The sequence below is a fragment of the Microcebus murinus genome, chromosome 9 (assembly GCF_040939455.1).
Source record: "Microcebus murinus isolate Inina chromosome 9, M.murinus_Inina_mat1.0, whole genome shotgun sequence".
NCBI lineage: Eukaryota > Metazoa > Chordata > Mammalia > Primates > Cheirogaleidae > Microcebus > Microcebus murinus.
The window spans coordinates 81,376,601-81,390,700 of NC_134112.1; the positions used below are offsets into that span (position 1 = coordinate 81,376,601).

General features: G+C 38.5%; 1 protein-coding gene across 6 annotated transcripts in view; it reads left to right on the top strand.

The window, feature by feature from the left end:
• The window catches only part of AHCYL2 (adenosylhomocysteinase like 2), a 179,170-nt gene that overhangs the window by 118,149 nt on the left and 46,921 nt on the right, over positions 1-14,100 (top strand). The window contains exons 1-2 of one of the 6 annotated variants that reach the window (XM_012789192.3): positions 2,013-4,546; positions 13,892-14,003. In XM_012789192.3, the coding sequence (XP_012644646.1) occupies positions 4,490-4,546; positions 13,892-14,003 (169 nt within the window). In that variant the 5' untranslated portion in view covers positions 2,013-4,489. Of the gene's footprint in view, positions 1-2,012; positions 4,547-8,908; positions 10,949-13,891; positions 14,004-14,100 lie in introns of those variants that run through there. The other 5 variants (XM_012789195.3, XM_012789194.3, XM_012789196.3 and 2 more) reach the window with 5 other exon arrangements.

Genomic DNA, 14,100 nt, shown 5'->3' on the forward strand with positions numbered 1-14,100 from the left:
AATGTCAGAACTGGAAGGAACCAGTTCTAACCTTCCACAGTCCACTCTTCCTTGCCTTTCCCTCATTCATTTTATAATAAGGAAACTGAAGAAGAGAGTCATTAAGTGACTTGCCAAAGTCTAATAAAACCATTAATGACAGGCCAGAAAACAGAGGACAGGGTCACATTCTTATAATCTTTGCCCTGTGCCTTATGACTCCCTAGGTTCCAGATTCATCATCTTTTTTTTTTAAACTGTTCTACCATTATGGTAACTTCTTCACTGCCTAGTTGTTTTTGGCTTTGACCTCTGGAAATATTAACTTTTTGTCTTTTCTTCAGCCCTAAGCATATATTCACCCTGATTTAAGATCATCTTGCATACCCCTACTATCAAGTCACCATTGCTAGGAACACACCTGGCACATAGAACTTAAAGCTGTTCTTAGAGTTAAAAAGAGATTCTTCTGAACTGTTCACACACTTGGTGAATTTTTATAAAACAGGAGGCTACAGGAGCATATACAGTTTGTATAACTCTCTTTGAAGTTGCTTACTTCTTGCCTAAATTTTAAGTGTTCTGGTCTCACTCCTGCCATTGCCATAGGTGTATCTTCTAAGGTACATTATGGTAAAATGAAATTATATTGGAAATAAGTTTAAAACTAGTACTTATAGCTATACCTTATACCTTCCACAGTCCTGGTCAGTTAATAGAACTTCACTTCTCAAATGTAATAGCTACTATTTTATGTTTGTTTCAGAATCATTAGAGAAAGGTACAATGAGGTTACAGTGTTCAAATAAAGTCTATTTTAGGTAAAACCTTCACTAAGAAAACAAAACAATGGCCTAACTAAAATAACATTTAGTTTAGCCTACCAAAGTGATATATTTTACTTGTGTTTATTGTTGAAAAGCTATTTTTCCCCATGGTTTAATGCTACCATGAAGGCAGTCACCCTCAATTTATATTTATGATTTATTAATAAATCATTCATGGAGAATATAAACAGGAGTATCAAAATCTAGTAATTTGCTGATAGGTTCTACTCTAGCAGTAAAATAGACTTTTGGCCTTGATTTGTTCCTAAAAGCTTCATTATGATATAATCATAATGGGTTACAATTGGTGCAGATTAAGCAATGGAAGTGGATTATTTGTTCCTACAGAGATAAGATTATAATTAAGGATTAAAAACCTACTAAAGACTCACCATCAAATAAGTCATAGCTGTCATCAGTAATGTAACTAAGCCCTATAAATATAAAATAATGTTCCACATTCTATAAAGTGGACATAAACATTATTAATAAATACATTAATTTTGTAAGTTGCCCCCAGAATACTATAAGGTGTATATATAGCATACAAAAATTTAAAATTTATCTGGTAATTTCTTAAACACCTACTGTATGCCAGGCACTATAGACAAAACAAAGTTGGCTAACCCCCTGAAGAACCTAGAGTCTAATGAGGGGTAATACACATACATAATAATTATAATATGAGGAAGGATGAGAGGAATGATAGAGCCAAAGAACAATATTAGAAGAAAGGGAGATTGATTTTTTTAGGTCACATTTCATGGCAGAACTATCATTTGAGCTGAACATTAAAGAATTTGAGTGACGATGGAGATGAAGGCAGAAAAAAATGCATTTAAGTTTGAGAAAATGGCATGAGCAAAGGCATTGAGGTAGGAAAGGACACAGCATAATAATGATATAATTAAGAGGTACCATTAATTGTGTATGCACCCTTTTAATATATATATATATATATATAATTTTTATTTTTGAGACAGAGTCTCACTCTGTTGCCCAGGCTAGAGTGCCATGGCATCAGCCTAGCTCACAGCAACCCCAAACTCCTGGGCTCAAGCAATCATTCTGCCTCAGCCTCCCGAGTAGCTGGGACTACAGGCGTGTGCCACCACAGCCAGCTAATTTTTTTCTATTTTTAATAGACAGGGTCTCGCTCTTGCTCATGCTGGTCTTGAACTTCTGAGTTCAAGGGAATCCTCCCATCTTGGCCTCCCAGAGTGCTAGGATTATAGGCGTGAGTCACTGCGCCTGGTCATACCCTTTTAAAATCTTTGCATCAATCCTGTGAGGTGGCTATTGTTACTTCCACTATATAGATTAGAAAGCTGGAGGTATAGAAAGGTTAAATAAATGGCAGACCAGAATCCTAACCCAAATCTGTCTTACTCCAAAACCAGTGCTCAAGGCTGCCACACTGTACAGTCTTCACATTCAGGAAATAGCAGCTAATACTGCCTCCCTGGAGGATAGAGTATGTATATAGGGATATGCAGTGGAAGGTCATCTTGGAAAGGATTTGTAGAGAGTTTTTAAGAGTCAGTGAAAATGAACAGAGAAGGCTAGATGAAAGCCTTGGTAGAGGAGGGCTCAGGTATAATTGGCAACTGATTATTCTGGGGACTAGGGGCAAGGGGAATCAAAGATGCCTGAGGTCTCATATCTGGTTTCCCAAGGGAACAGCAACATCAGTAACACAAACAGAAAAGTGAGAAGAAAGAAAATGTTGTTTGGCGGATGATGGGGAAAAAGATGGAGCGATAATTTTGCTTTTAGACATGTTGTATTTAAAACATAGATGAAATATATCATTGGAATTTTAGGCAGCAGATATGACCTCATTTTTAAGAAGTTTGTATTAAAAGGAAGAACAGAGAACAATAACTAGAGGTTGCTGCAAGCTAAGGCTTTATCAAAGTTGACACCCTGACCCCAGTGGGCCTTATCTTCCCTGCATCTCATCAATCTACTGTCTTGACATCACTCAGATTACTGCACTCCATAGCTCCTCTCTGACCACAGCTTCCTTTATTTCCACTTCTGCTGTTCTCTCTTCTTATTGTACCTGCTCTCCACCCTCCCTGTGATCTCTAATCCCTTGACATCTCTGAATGCATCTGGCGCAACAATCCTCTGGCCAGTCTCTGGCATCTTACACTACCTGTTCCCTAGATATTACCTTCCTGCCCTCCATTCTGCATCCAAAGGATCATTCTCTTAACCAGCAAAGGCTCTAAAGGGTAACAAACCTATAATCATAATTGTAATATTACAACTGTCAGCTCCAGAGAAATTATCCACTGCAATGGGAATTAACACTGTAAAGAGTCCTTGGTCCTTGAAGGAGACCAAAGCAGGCATATCTTGGACTTCCTTTGTGCCTGAAAACTATGGTACTCTTATTGGATAATATACCCTAGGAATGAATTAACCAGGTAAAGTAGATTAGAACACAGTTTTTTCTACTTATGTCTTATTTCCAAATTTCTGAAGTGTACTACAAGGAGGGAGCTGGTATGGGGACATAAAGTGGAAACAGCGTCTTAGGTCCTTTAGCAGTCCCCAACCAGTCTCTGGTTTCATGGAAAACAAGTTTTCCACAGACCAGAAGTGGAGGGATCATGTATGGAGGGATGTGTGGTATGGAGCTCAGGTAGTGATGCTCGGCCAGTTTCCTAACAGGCCATGGCCCAGGGGTTTGGGGACTACAGCTTTAAGATGATAGCATACAGAGCTACCATGTTGGTATCCTGTTTCTTCCAAAACCAGACCTGTGAGTAAAAGCTGGCATTGGATAGGAACTTTGAGGCAACACTAGTCTTGCTTGGAAACCCTGATTGTCCTCTACACCTACACTCTGGTGGCGCCTGACTAGCCTCAGTGAAGCCACTTTACAATCAGCATCCGTGTTGTTCTGTGGCTGAGGGCCCTTAGGCCTTCATGTATATAGCATAGGAAGCCAGCAGGGGGAGTTATGGTCCCAGAACTTTCTTGCTCTGATCTTGCAAAAGGTCTTCCCAGGCTCCATCCCAACCTCCTGTGCGATAAGAATTTAACTTGAGATATGCCAGCATTTGGTGCCAGACCCCTGGTGTGAGCAGATGGGGAGCTTCTGCATAGCTGTTTAAACTTGAAGGCCATAAGGAGCTCTTGATTTCAAGGAAACGCCTATTTACTGTACTAATCCAAATTAAGCAACTCATGAGAAAAGGGAGTGCCTTCTTGACCTCAATCTTTATTGATCTTGGTATCAGTACCTCCAGTGACGTGTCCTGAGGGGCGGGAGAAAATTAACAAGTGTCTTACACAGAGCGAGAGAAGGAAGCTTGACTGTTGCTGCAGAAAGTCCCCACTGCGAAGGTGGGGGTAGAGTGTTTGGGGCAGCATTAAACAATGAGTGCCCAGTGAGAAGTACAGTGCCTGGGTGCAGCACTTTGCACCAGCTCTGATTTTACATCAGAAGCACAAGGCTTTGAAGCTGGCCAGTGAGGAACTCTCAGGCAATTGACTGATTATCTCGATTTGAATAGGAGGCTGCTGTGAAAAGGGATGCAGCTTCTGCTAGCCACTGTGAACTTCTGAATCACTAGGTTTGGGTCTGCTTTGAGGCACTCAGATAACCCTGGCATTTCCAAACCAGCTTTCCCTTTTGCTTCAGGACATACCTTAACCAAGCCTGCACTATGGAGAAGTGGGACAGTAATGAGGGCACCTCAGCTTTTCACATGCCTGAGTGGATGGTGAGTTCTTTGGTTGCTTTCTTTTTCCTTCTCTTTCTTGATAATGAGAGACAACCATTTCTGACAGGTGGTAAAGATCACCTCTAAGAAGCTCCTACCAAGATCTGTGGTTGGGAAAACATGTATTACTCTAATTGCTGATTAGTTCCTAACCAGTGGAGCTAGGGAAGAAATGAGAGCTGCCTGGCCAGAGGCAGCTTATTGCCTGGTTGTCTCTGGGTGGGGCTTTCCTACAGCTGCTGGTGTGCTGTATGGGTAGTATTCTCCTGTGATTGCTTTGCATTTCTATTTCAAGCTAATGCTTATTTTATCTCCCTGGGAGTAAAGAAAAAGCATAATGAAAGTTAGGTATGGTAGTGCACACCTGTAGTCCCAGCTACACAACTATTCAAGGTGATAGGATTGCTTGAGACAAGGAGTACAAGACCAGCTTGGGCAACATAGCAAGAGCCTTTGCTCAAAAAAAAAAAAAAAAAAAAAAAAAGTAAGAAAAAAAAAATAAAAACAACTTAGAGAAATGGTGCTCTCTTAAGTCTCTGAAGAGATTTAAAACATTTCTCTCCTCCCTGTCCATTTTTTACTCTAGTCAAATCATTCTCCCAACTATTCTCCCCCCATCAACTATTATTTATATATACATATTTCTACAAGGCAGAAACTGTAGCCCTCTTGGTATAGTTCTTCAAAATACCATATTTGACTGATAGTTTTAATATAATGATAATAAGGACCTATTTGTTGATAAAAGGTAGCACATAAAACCTAATATTTTGGATCCAATTTCAACTTTTGATTTAAAAATGGTAACCATCCTTATGCTTCCAACTGATTTCTTCTAGATTTAGCCTGATTTCTTATAGCCTATATGGTTTGTGTTTTATATAGACACATTTTTTTCCTATGGAAAACTGGTTAGACTCTCTACAATATATTCGAAGTTCTTTTTAGTGTTTGTGGAATTATGGACTTGAAGAAGTAAGTCTTGATAATGAAATTCAATATATAGTGGGCCTAACAAAGGCCCAACCAAGGAGGATACATTTCAACTCTGGTTGTTACAACTATAGTTTATTTTTGTGGCTGTTATTGCTATTGTTCTTGGTGCCATTTCAGAACATTGTGCTCACTTATTTGATGGAAAGAAATCCTATCCATTTACAAGCTTATTTCAAATAATGTAAGTGTTGTAGAATTAATGGAAAGGATTCATGTAATAATTCTGGTTGGGTTTTTTAGAATCTCTAACCACTCACTAATAAGGGGGAAGAAGAAATTTTTTTTCTTAGGGGAGGGTCCATATTAAGGTATTAAACTTTGGTATTTCTATAAAGTAGTATTACAGAAGAATTCTACTAAACATTAGTGTGCCAACTCAGAATCAATAAAAGTTTTTACATAACTAACTCTTACTGCTGTAAGTAAGCGTCCTCACTGTCCACCTGCTTATTAGCACATCCCCTCAAGAGGAGGGCCTACAAACTTTTACTCATTTACCTTCTTTCTATTTATGTGAATAGGAAAACTGCTCTACAGGAGTTAGTGTGACTGCTGCTTAAGGGATATAACCTAGGGCTTCTCAGCTTTTAGAAAACATTCCTTAATAAAGCATAGCTCTCCTCTGTTTTTAATATGGCATCTCTCTTATTTAGCAATTTCTTGACCCTTCTCTCTCAAAAACCAGGAAATACCTTTTTTGAACAACAATGAGGAGTAAGGAGGGACTTGTCTTTAATAACACAATCGTCTCATTTGCTATCTTTTCCTTGCCAAAGACCTTTGAGGCTTTCTTTCAGATACCGAGTAAGTCATTAACTTCTGACCTGGTCTATGAAAGTACTTCATTAAGCTGCCACTGATATCCACTTAGCCAGGAGAGGTAGCCACTGAGCACCCTCTAGTGTATTATCTATAGATTTCCAGACCTTACTTGTGAAATGTTAAAGTGCCTTTTAATCCCCAAGAGAAAAGTCTGGAGCCAGCTCCCAGATTGGGCAAAAATTTCAAGTTAAGAGAGTTTTAACAAATATCTGATTCATGTTCCAGTTTACATATTAGTATAATGAAATTTCTGAGACTATCCCTGCCACCAAAGGAAATAGGAGAAGCCACTCAAACCTTCTTTCAAGAGAAAAATTTAGCAGAGAAGGTATCTCCACTTTTGTTAATAATCACTAGCAAAAGGAACTTGTGTGCCCTCAGAAAATAGGACTCAGACCACAGATAGCTGACAGTACTCACATCTCTGATTCTCAGCAGGGAAATAAGCCAGGATGAAGTTTGAAGAACCCCCATCTCAAGAATTGACAAGGTAGAACTTCAAGGTAACATTCCATCAGTCACTGGAAAACTTCTGGAGCCTCTGCTCGTTAGCTGCTTTCATGTGAAGGATTTTCTTAGCCTTGTTCAGGCAGTTTTGTTGCTGAAAGGTTGGGGAACACATTCTTTTAAAGATTGTCTTATTAATGTGTTTTACTTCCCTTGAAAAATCTTTAGTCCTTCATCTTATGTGCATGGCGATTAGCAGTAACCTTTTTTTATGTTTCTACATTTTAATATTTCCTCCTCCTCCCACTCAAGCTATCTGTGCTTGGTACTTTTCCATAGAAAATCTGGTTGATTGACTTTCTTGAGTACCTGGCCAGCTTGCTACCCAATATTCTTTCAGCTAGAAGTAATCCCTTTCATAAGTAAAGAATTTGTTCAAGCTGCTCATTTGGCTTGGAAGAGAGAGGTGTCTTGAGGAATATTTGAACCATATCTATTAATACTTAGAAGTGAGAGCGAAACTTTTATCTGATAAATGGTGGTTGAGATAGCTTGAGTATAACTCTAAGTCAAGATTGGCACTGAAAGCAGAAACCCATTTGAAAAACTGATGAAAACTATGTGTATGTAGTTTTTCCCTCCCCAGGAAAATATACACAAACACAAAATTTTGCATACTCTTTTCAGGGGGTTCTAGACATCCATGGATTCTAGGTTAAGAACCTTTGACCTAAAAGAATAGAAATATTAATATTTTAGGCTTGTATATCATTATGTAGTCTTCAAAGCTCTCATTATTTTATTTTATTTTATTTTATTTTATTTTATTGTCTCAGCACACATTTTAGATAGGCAAAGTAGATATTGTCTCCATTTTACAAATGAGCATTATGTAAGTTAAGAAATGGAGATACAGATACATCCTTTGTAGTACCACTTTATGTACTTGAAAGTAATTAATTGGTTTCTCTTTGCCTGATTCTCTTTAGAGTAAATAGGTCTCCTCTTCTCCCCATGAGTCCTATTTTTCTTAATGCATTATCCATCTATAAGAACCCTAAATTATGGAAATCAGAATTAGACCCAGTTTTCTTTACACCTTGTGTTTGGTATAAAGAAAAGATCTCTGTTCTCTGAACTTTCAAATAACCATTTCTTATCTGCCTATGAACATGCCTCCATGGCTGTAGGCATAGGTAGGGTAAAATGTTTGGCTAAGGAGAGAGTCAAGAGAATCAGGGCTACTTTATTCATGATTGGAGAAATTGTTAGAGCAGTGGTTCTCAAAAGTGTGGTCCCCAGATCAGAGCATCAGCATCACCTTGGGACTTATTAGAAATGAAAAATCTTTGGCCCCACCCAGACATAGTAAGTCAAAAAGTCTGGTAGTAAGGCCCAGCAATATGCTTTATTTAATAAGCCCTGCAGGTGAATTTGATCCAGCTAAATTGTGAGAACTACTCTGTTAGATAAACTTGTTAAGTGGTAAGACTTTCCCTGTCAGTCATAGTATCCTAAAATGTTTTCTGGTTGTATTTGGTATAGATCTGCAACTCCCTTTGGCTCATGTTTAGTGACTTACGCTATTGGTCTAAGGAGTTCCTTTTCACCAGAGTGAGGAAAATGAGGAACCAGCTTAATACATGCATACTAGGGTGAACATCCTTGTTGAGAATAGGAATAACAGAAATTTAGAGATTCGTCAAGCAAGCAGGCAAAGTGGTCTGTGTCACTTTGTGAAATTATGAGTAAGAGAACAAGATTGTCATGGGTGATGTGAACACCAATATTTGAGTTCAGTTAATCTGTTTCCATTTTTGGTGGTGGCATTGGGCAAAGTTGCCAATTAACAGACTGTTAGAGTTCTAACTATTTTTTTTTTTTTTGAGACAGAGTCTCGCTTTCTTGTCTAGGCTAGAGTGAGTGCCATGGCGTCAGCCTAGCTCATAGCAACCTCAAACTCCTGGGCTCAAGCGATCCTCCTGCCTCAGCCTCCCGAGTAGCTGGGACTACAGGCACGAGCCACCATGCCCGGCTGATTTTTTTTTTTTATATATATATTTATTAGTTGGCCAATTAATTTCTTTCTATTTTTATGGTAGAGACGGGGTCTCGCTCAGGCTGGTTTTGAACTCCTGGCCTTGAGCAATCCGCCCGCCTCGGCCTCCCAGAGTGCTAGGATTACAGGCTTGAGCCACCGCGCCCGCCAGAGTTCTAACTCTTATATGATCAAGTGTTTCAGAATTATGGCTTGATCAGGGCACCAAGATCATCTGGGATGATGTCATTTCTGAGGCCCAATCTAATAAGATAATAAATTTAAAGAGTAATATTAAGTTAAGTATATTTAAAGATAAATTAAGAGGATTAAATTGGGGCTAGTGCACCTAGGATTAGGGCCAGGGGAGTTCTTCAGCCTTCCAATTAATATCATAAGGTGTGGTATAGTGAAAAGCTTCAGCTCTGATATAAACATAGGCTCAAATTCCAGTGCCATCACTTACTTGCTGTGAGACCTTGGGTAAACTATTTGTTCTCTCAGAGCTACATTTTTCTGCTTTGTCAAATGAAGGTAATGCCTACTTCTTAAGATTCTTGTACAGATTAATAGAAGTGACATATACACAGGGCTATAAGGGCTGTGCATATAGTCATGTGATAAATATTAGTTCTCCTCCCCTTCTCTTTCAGAGAAGTCAGTAAACACTATGCAATATGACCTTTTCTCTAGAAATAAAAATCATCTTTAAAAAAGAATCTGTATTCTTTCTTGTTCTCAATAGTCTTTTTTTTTTTAAGGATGAATTCAAATCACTTCCCCCCTCAATCTCTGTAGCATCCAGTTCAGAGTAGATTTCCTATTCATTGGGTCCATTTCAGAAATCAGCAAATAAATAATGTTATTCTTTTCCCTTTTGTTTGAATCTTTATTTGCCATGTAATTAGATTATTATGATTCTGGGGATTCTGTGGAGATTCTCCCCTTTGTAGTCACACTTTCCATGAAACACACATTTAAAAAAAAAAAACAAACTGGGTCACCCAGTGCCAAATCAGCAACAATCTTGAGATGAGACTAGAAACCAAGTGTCAAAACCTGTATAAAAGATGTATAATTAGGCCAGGCATGGTGGCTAACTCCTATAATCCTAGCACTTTGGGAGGCCAAGGCAGGAAGGATCCTGTGAGCCCTGGAGTTTGAGAGCAACTTGGGCAACACAGTGAGACCCCATCTGTACCAAATAAATAAATAAATAAGCAAGCAAGTCAGACATGGGGGTAGGCTGAGACAGGAGGATCGCTTCAGCCCAGGAGTTCGAGGTTACAGTGAGCTGTGATGATGCCACTACACTCCATGGGCAACAGAGCAAGACCCCATCTCTAAAAAAAAAAAATTTAAATTTAAAAAAAAGCACAATTAAGAGTAAAGTAACAGGCTGAGAAAATTTATTTCCTTGGTGACAGAGCTGAAACTAGTGTCCCCAGTCTGGCTAATCCAAGGACATAGTGTAGGGTAGGGGCTGCCTGAGTACTTGGCACCATTAATTTTTTTTTCCTTACTCTCTTAATAAAGTTCCTCATTGTTTTAGTGGCTCTATAGTTAATTTTTTTCTAATGAGACTAGGTTAACTAAAATCATCTGACATGGAAAAGGAGGAGGTAAGGTTAAAAAGGAACCTAATTAGCAAGTTAATTATAGCAGGCAAAAAAAGTGCATTGGTTATATAAATAAGCTATTGTTATGCGCATGCAAGTTGGGCCTTGTCAAGGGACTTGTTAAGGTTTAGAGGTCAGAGGATCCATGTAATTAGGTGTTTCGGAAAAAAATAAAAGCAAAACAGCCACCAGAATTAGGAATGGCTGATGAGCCACTAACAGAAATGCCTTATTAAATTGGGGCTCTGCTGCTGAAGGGGTTGTTGGAACTGCTTCAGGGATTCCAAGGAAGAGTAGTCCCCCCTCCCCGCAAAAAAGCTAGCTGGAACCAGAGCCAACAGAATTGCTGATGAGGAAAGTTTAAAGGCCTGGCCACAAGGGTCCCAGGGCCACAGAGGTGGCAGTGGGGCTGGTAATGTCACTATGCTGAGCAGCAGGAAGAAATACATTGTCAATGGCAACTCTGGGATTAAAACCCAGGTGAGGCTAAGCTCTTATTTACCAGTCTTGCTGCCGCTATAGCCATTATTATAAAAGGCCATCTGCTTACATTCTTTCCCTCTTTTCCTGCTTTCATCCCTCCCTCTGGCATAAGGTGAGCTACCACTCTCTTAGTCTCTTTTTCTCCCTAGCCTTGATGCCTGTTAGAATTAGGCTATTCTCTCTGAAATGGAAACGGAGGGTTATCTTGAAAGACTCTTTGGTTTCAGACAAAGTAGGAAAGTTAGGGGTTGAATCTACCAAGGTACTACGATTGGGGTAGGTAGATTACAAAATCAGTCAATTACAAAATGGACTGTTGAGTGAAGGATAAAATGGCATTTAATTATTGAGGGGAGGCGGGCACCAGGGATGACCCATTTAACTCGTATATTTTGGTTATCAGTGAAAGACGTTTATTTCTTTGGAAAATTTTATGACTTATGTGTAAGTGGTTAGTCTCTCTCTAATATCCTTCTGTCTTAGAGAAACTTGAATTTAGTGTCTAACCAAGGTTTTAGAACCCTGTGTTCTAAATGGAGAAAGGCTGCACAGCCTAGTCGTCTTTAGTGCCAAGACAGCCTGAACTTGTTCTGGATAGGAGGGATTACTGTAAATGAAAACAACTATAGAGAAGAGAGCTCAGCTCAGAGACACTGGTTTGAGATGATAATGCCACTAGATATCTATATGGTTTAGTGTTACTAGGGTAAAAATACCTGGGTATTTACCCCGATCCTACACATCTAGAGAATAAGAGTGACTGGCCCCCTCTAGTGGTGTGAGTGTGTGTGTATGTGCACACGCATGCATGTGTGTGCATGTGTGTACGTATGAAGGTGTGTGGTTGGGGGAGTTGTGTTGAGGCGGGATTTATCTGTTATTCTTTTTGAAAAGAAGGTACTTCCAAACTTAGTGACTCAGCGTGGCCTTTAAAAAGTCCATTACTACTTTTTTTCCTAGATAGACTGCTAAAAAAGAGTAAAGACATGAGATTGTCTTGAACAAGGTTGATGAAGTGGAAGCCAAAATTTTGAGCCTGACCGCCATCTACCTTTACAGCTTCTCACCCTCCCTCTTCTCCTTCCCAACTTTTTTTGCTCTGAAAAATTATTTTTTAACTTTAGACTTGTCTTATGTTTACTATATTTACTGAATATTCAGCCAAATACAGTGACGATAGAATAGGCTACTTCAGATTAATTGATTCAGCACATGATTGAGTGCCTGCAATGTGCCAGGCATTTGTGCCTGAGGATGTAAGGGTGAATAATATAGCCCCTGCCTTTATGGAGCCTATAATTTATAGAGGATACAGGTGTAAACAGTTATATTCCATGTAATAGGTGCTGTGCTAGAAATAATACAGTACATGAAATTTCATGTGCATCCCATGGGAATACACAGAAAGGGCACTTCTATCTTTTTGAAATAAACTGTTACTTTAGCAAAATAGTCTGTTGCATCATTTTTCATTTTGTGAAGAGTCTTTAATCCAGTGAATTTTCCTGTTCCTAAAAACAATTTGCAAATTCTAAAGCACTATGCAGGCTTTATTTGTTGTTATAGCTATGAAAATGCTATGAATTCCCCTACAAGGCAATGCTAAGCCTTGTCTCAATACTCAAATGACCCCTTAGTTACCTCTAACAGCAGGAGTGTAGCCATCAGTTGCTGCTTTCATCCTAGTCTGCTGTATCTATTCTGCCTATCAAGGAACCATCTTTTTGTCATTAAAGGTAGAATCAGTCATCAGATCTTTTATCCTTTTCAATAGATCTTTCTTTGTGCCACCTTGAATCAAGAAGAATAAACAATTATTGAAACATTCAGTTAGAGAAAAAGAAAAATTATTAGTTGAATAAATAATGTAAGCTTTGATTTATAAAGTATTATAAAGTATCAGCTGGAACCTTCAACAGTAGGGGAAAGAGAAAAAATTATAACAAAGTCATTATCAGATATTGTCCAAAATGCAACTTCCAGAGTCTGATCTGAGATTTATAAACATTCAGTGAAATCACCCATTCCTTCTATATCTGTTATAGTTAGTAAATGATCAATCTTGTAGCTTTTGGATATTTTATAATACCAAACATTAAAAAATAATAAATTAATTAATGGTTTGTAGTACTGGAAAGCCAACTAATATATTTTAGAAAGTCTTTAACAAATTAAGAGTGCCTCCTTGCAAGAATTACCAAAACACTGAACTGTTGGGATTGAGGATGGGAAGTGGATTTATTAAATCTCCTGCCATGTTTCAGTTTACATACATTGTTTCATTGAACCCTCTCTAAAATTTATGAATGAGGTAAGTACTTTGTAATTTTATCTTTGTTATATTTATGGGAAAGTGAGGCTCACAAAAGCATCTTGACAGCATCACACAGATAATGAATGGCATAACCAGAATTTGAATGTAATTCCAGAATGTTCGTTCTAAATGAAAAGCCTTTTTTAAAGTTATTATATACCGCTTTCTGAGAATCTTGAAACTTGAATGCAAGTCATTTTACCTTTCTGTACCTTGTAGTTTTCTCATCTAGATATATGAAGCTTATAACTATATGGATAATCTCAGAGATTGTTTCCAGCTTTAATTTTCAGTGAAATTATAAAAGATATTTCTGAATATGACTCAACTTTCTAAAAATTTATTTTAACCAGAACATCCCATTTCCATTTTGGGGGAGGGATGTCACAATTTTATTGCAAAAGCATGTAGTCAGAGAGTGGATCAGAGATTTAAATTTGATAGAAACATAGTAGGCAAAGAATGCAAAACGATACTCCTCTTCAAAAGAGTTTTAACATTACAAATAGGGGTTAGTTCAATCATATCAACTGCGAAGAAAGGTAAGAGCCTATAATGCAAGCCTTGAGTTGCTGTCTCAAAATGGAGGGTTTTTTCCCTTATATAACTAGGGTTCTTTTTCTTAGCAGATCCAATTTGCTGACCAGAAGCAAGAATTCAACAAACGTCCCACCAAAATTGGACGTCGCTCTCTGTCTCGTTCTATTTCTCAGTCATCTACTGACAGCTACAGCTCAGGTGAGTACTGAGCTGCTGTGGGCCCACCTGGTGGCTAATAAGTAGGATCAAAGACCCTCCTGTCTATCTAAGACTAATTAAGCATGTCTGTGCTTTG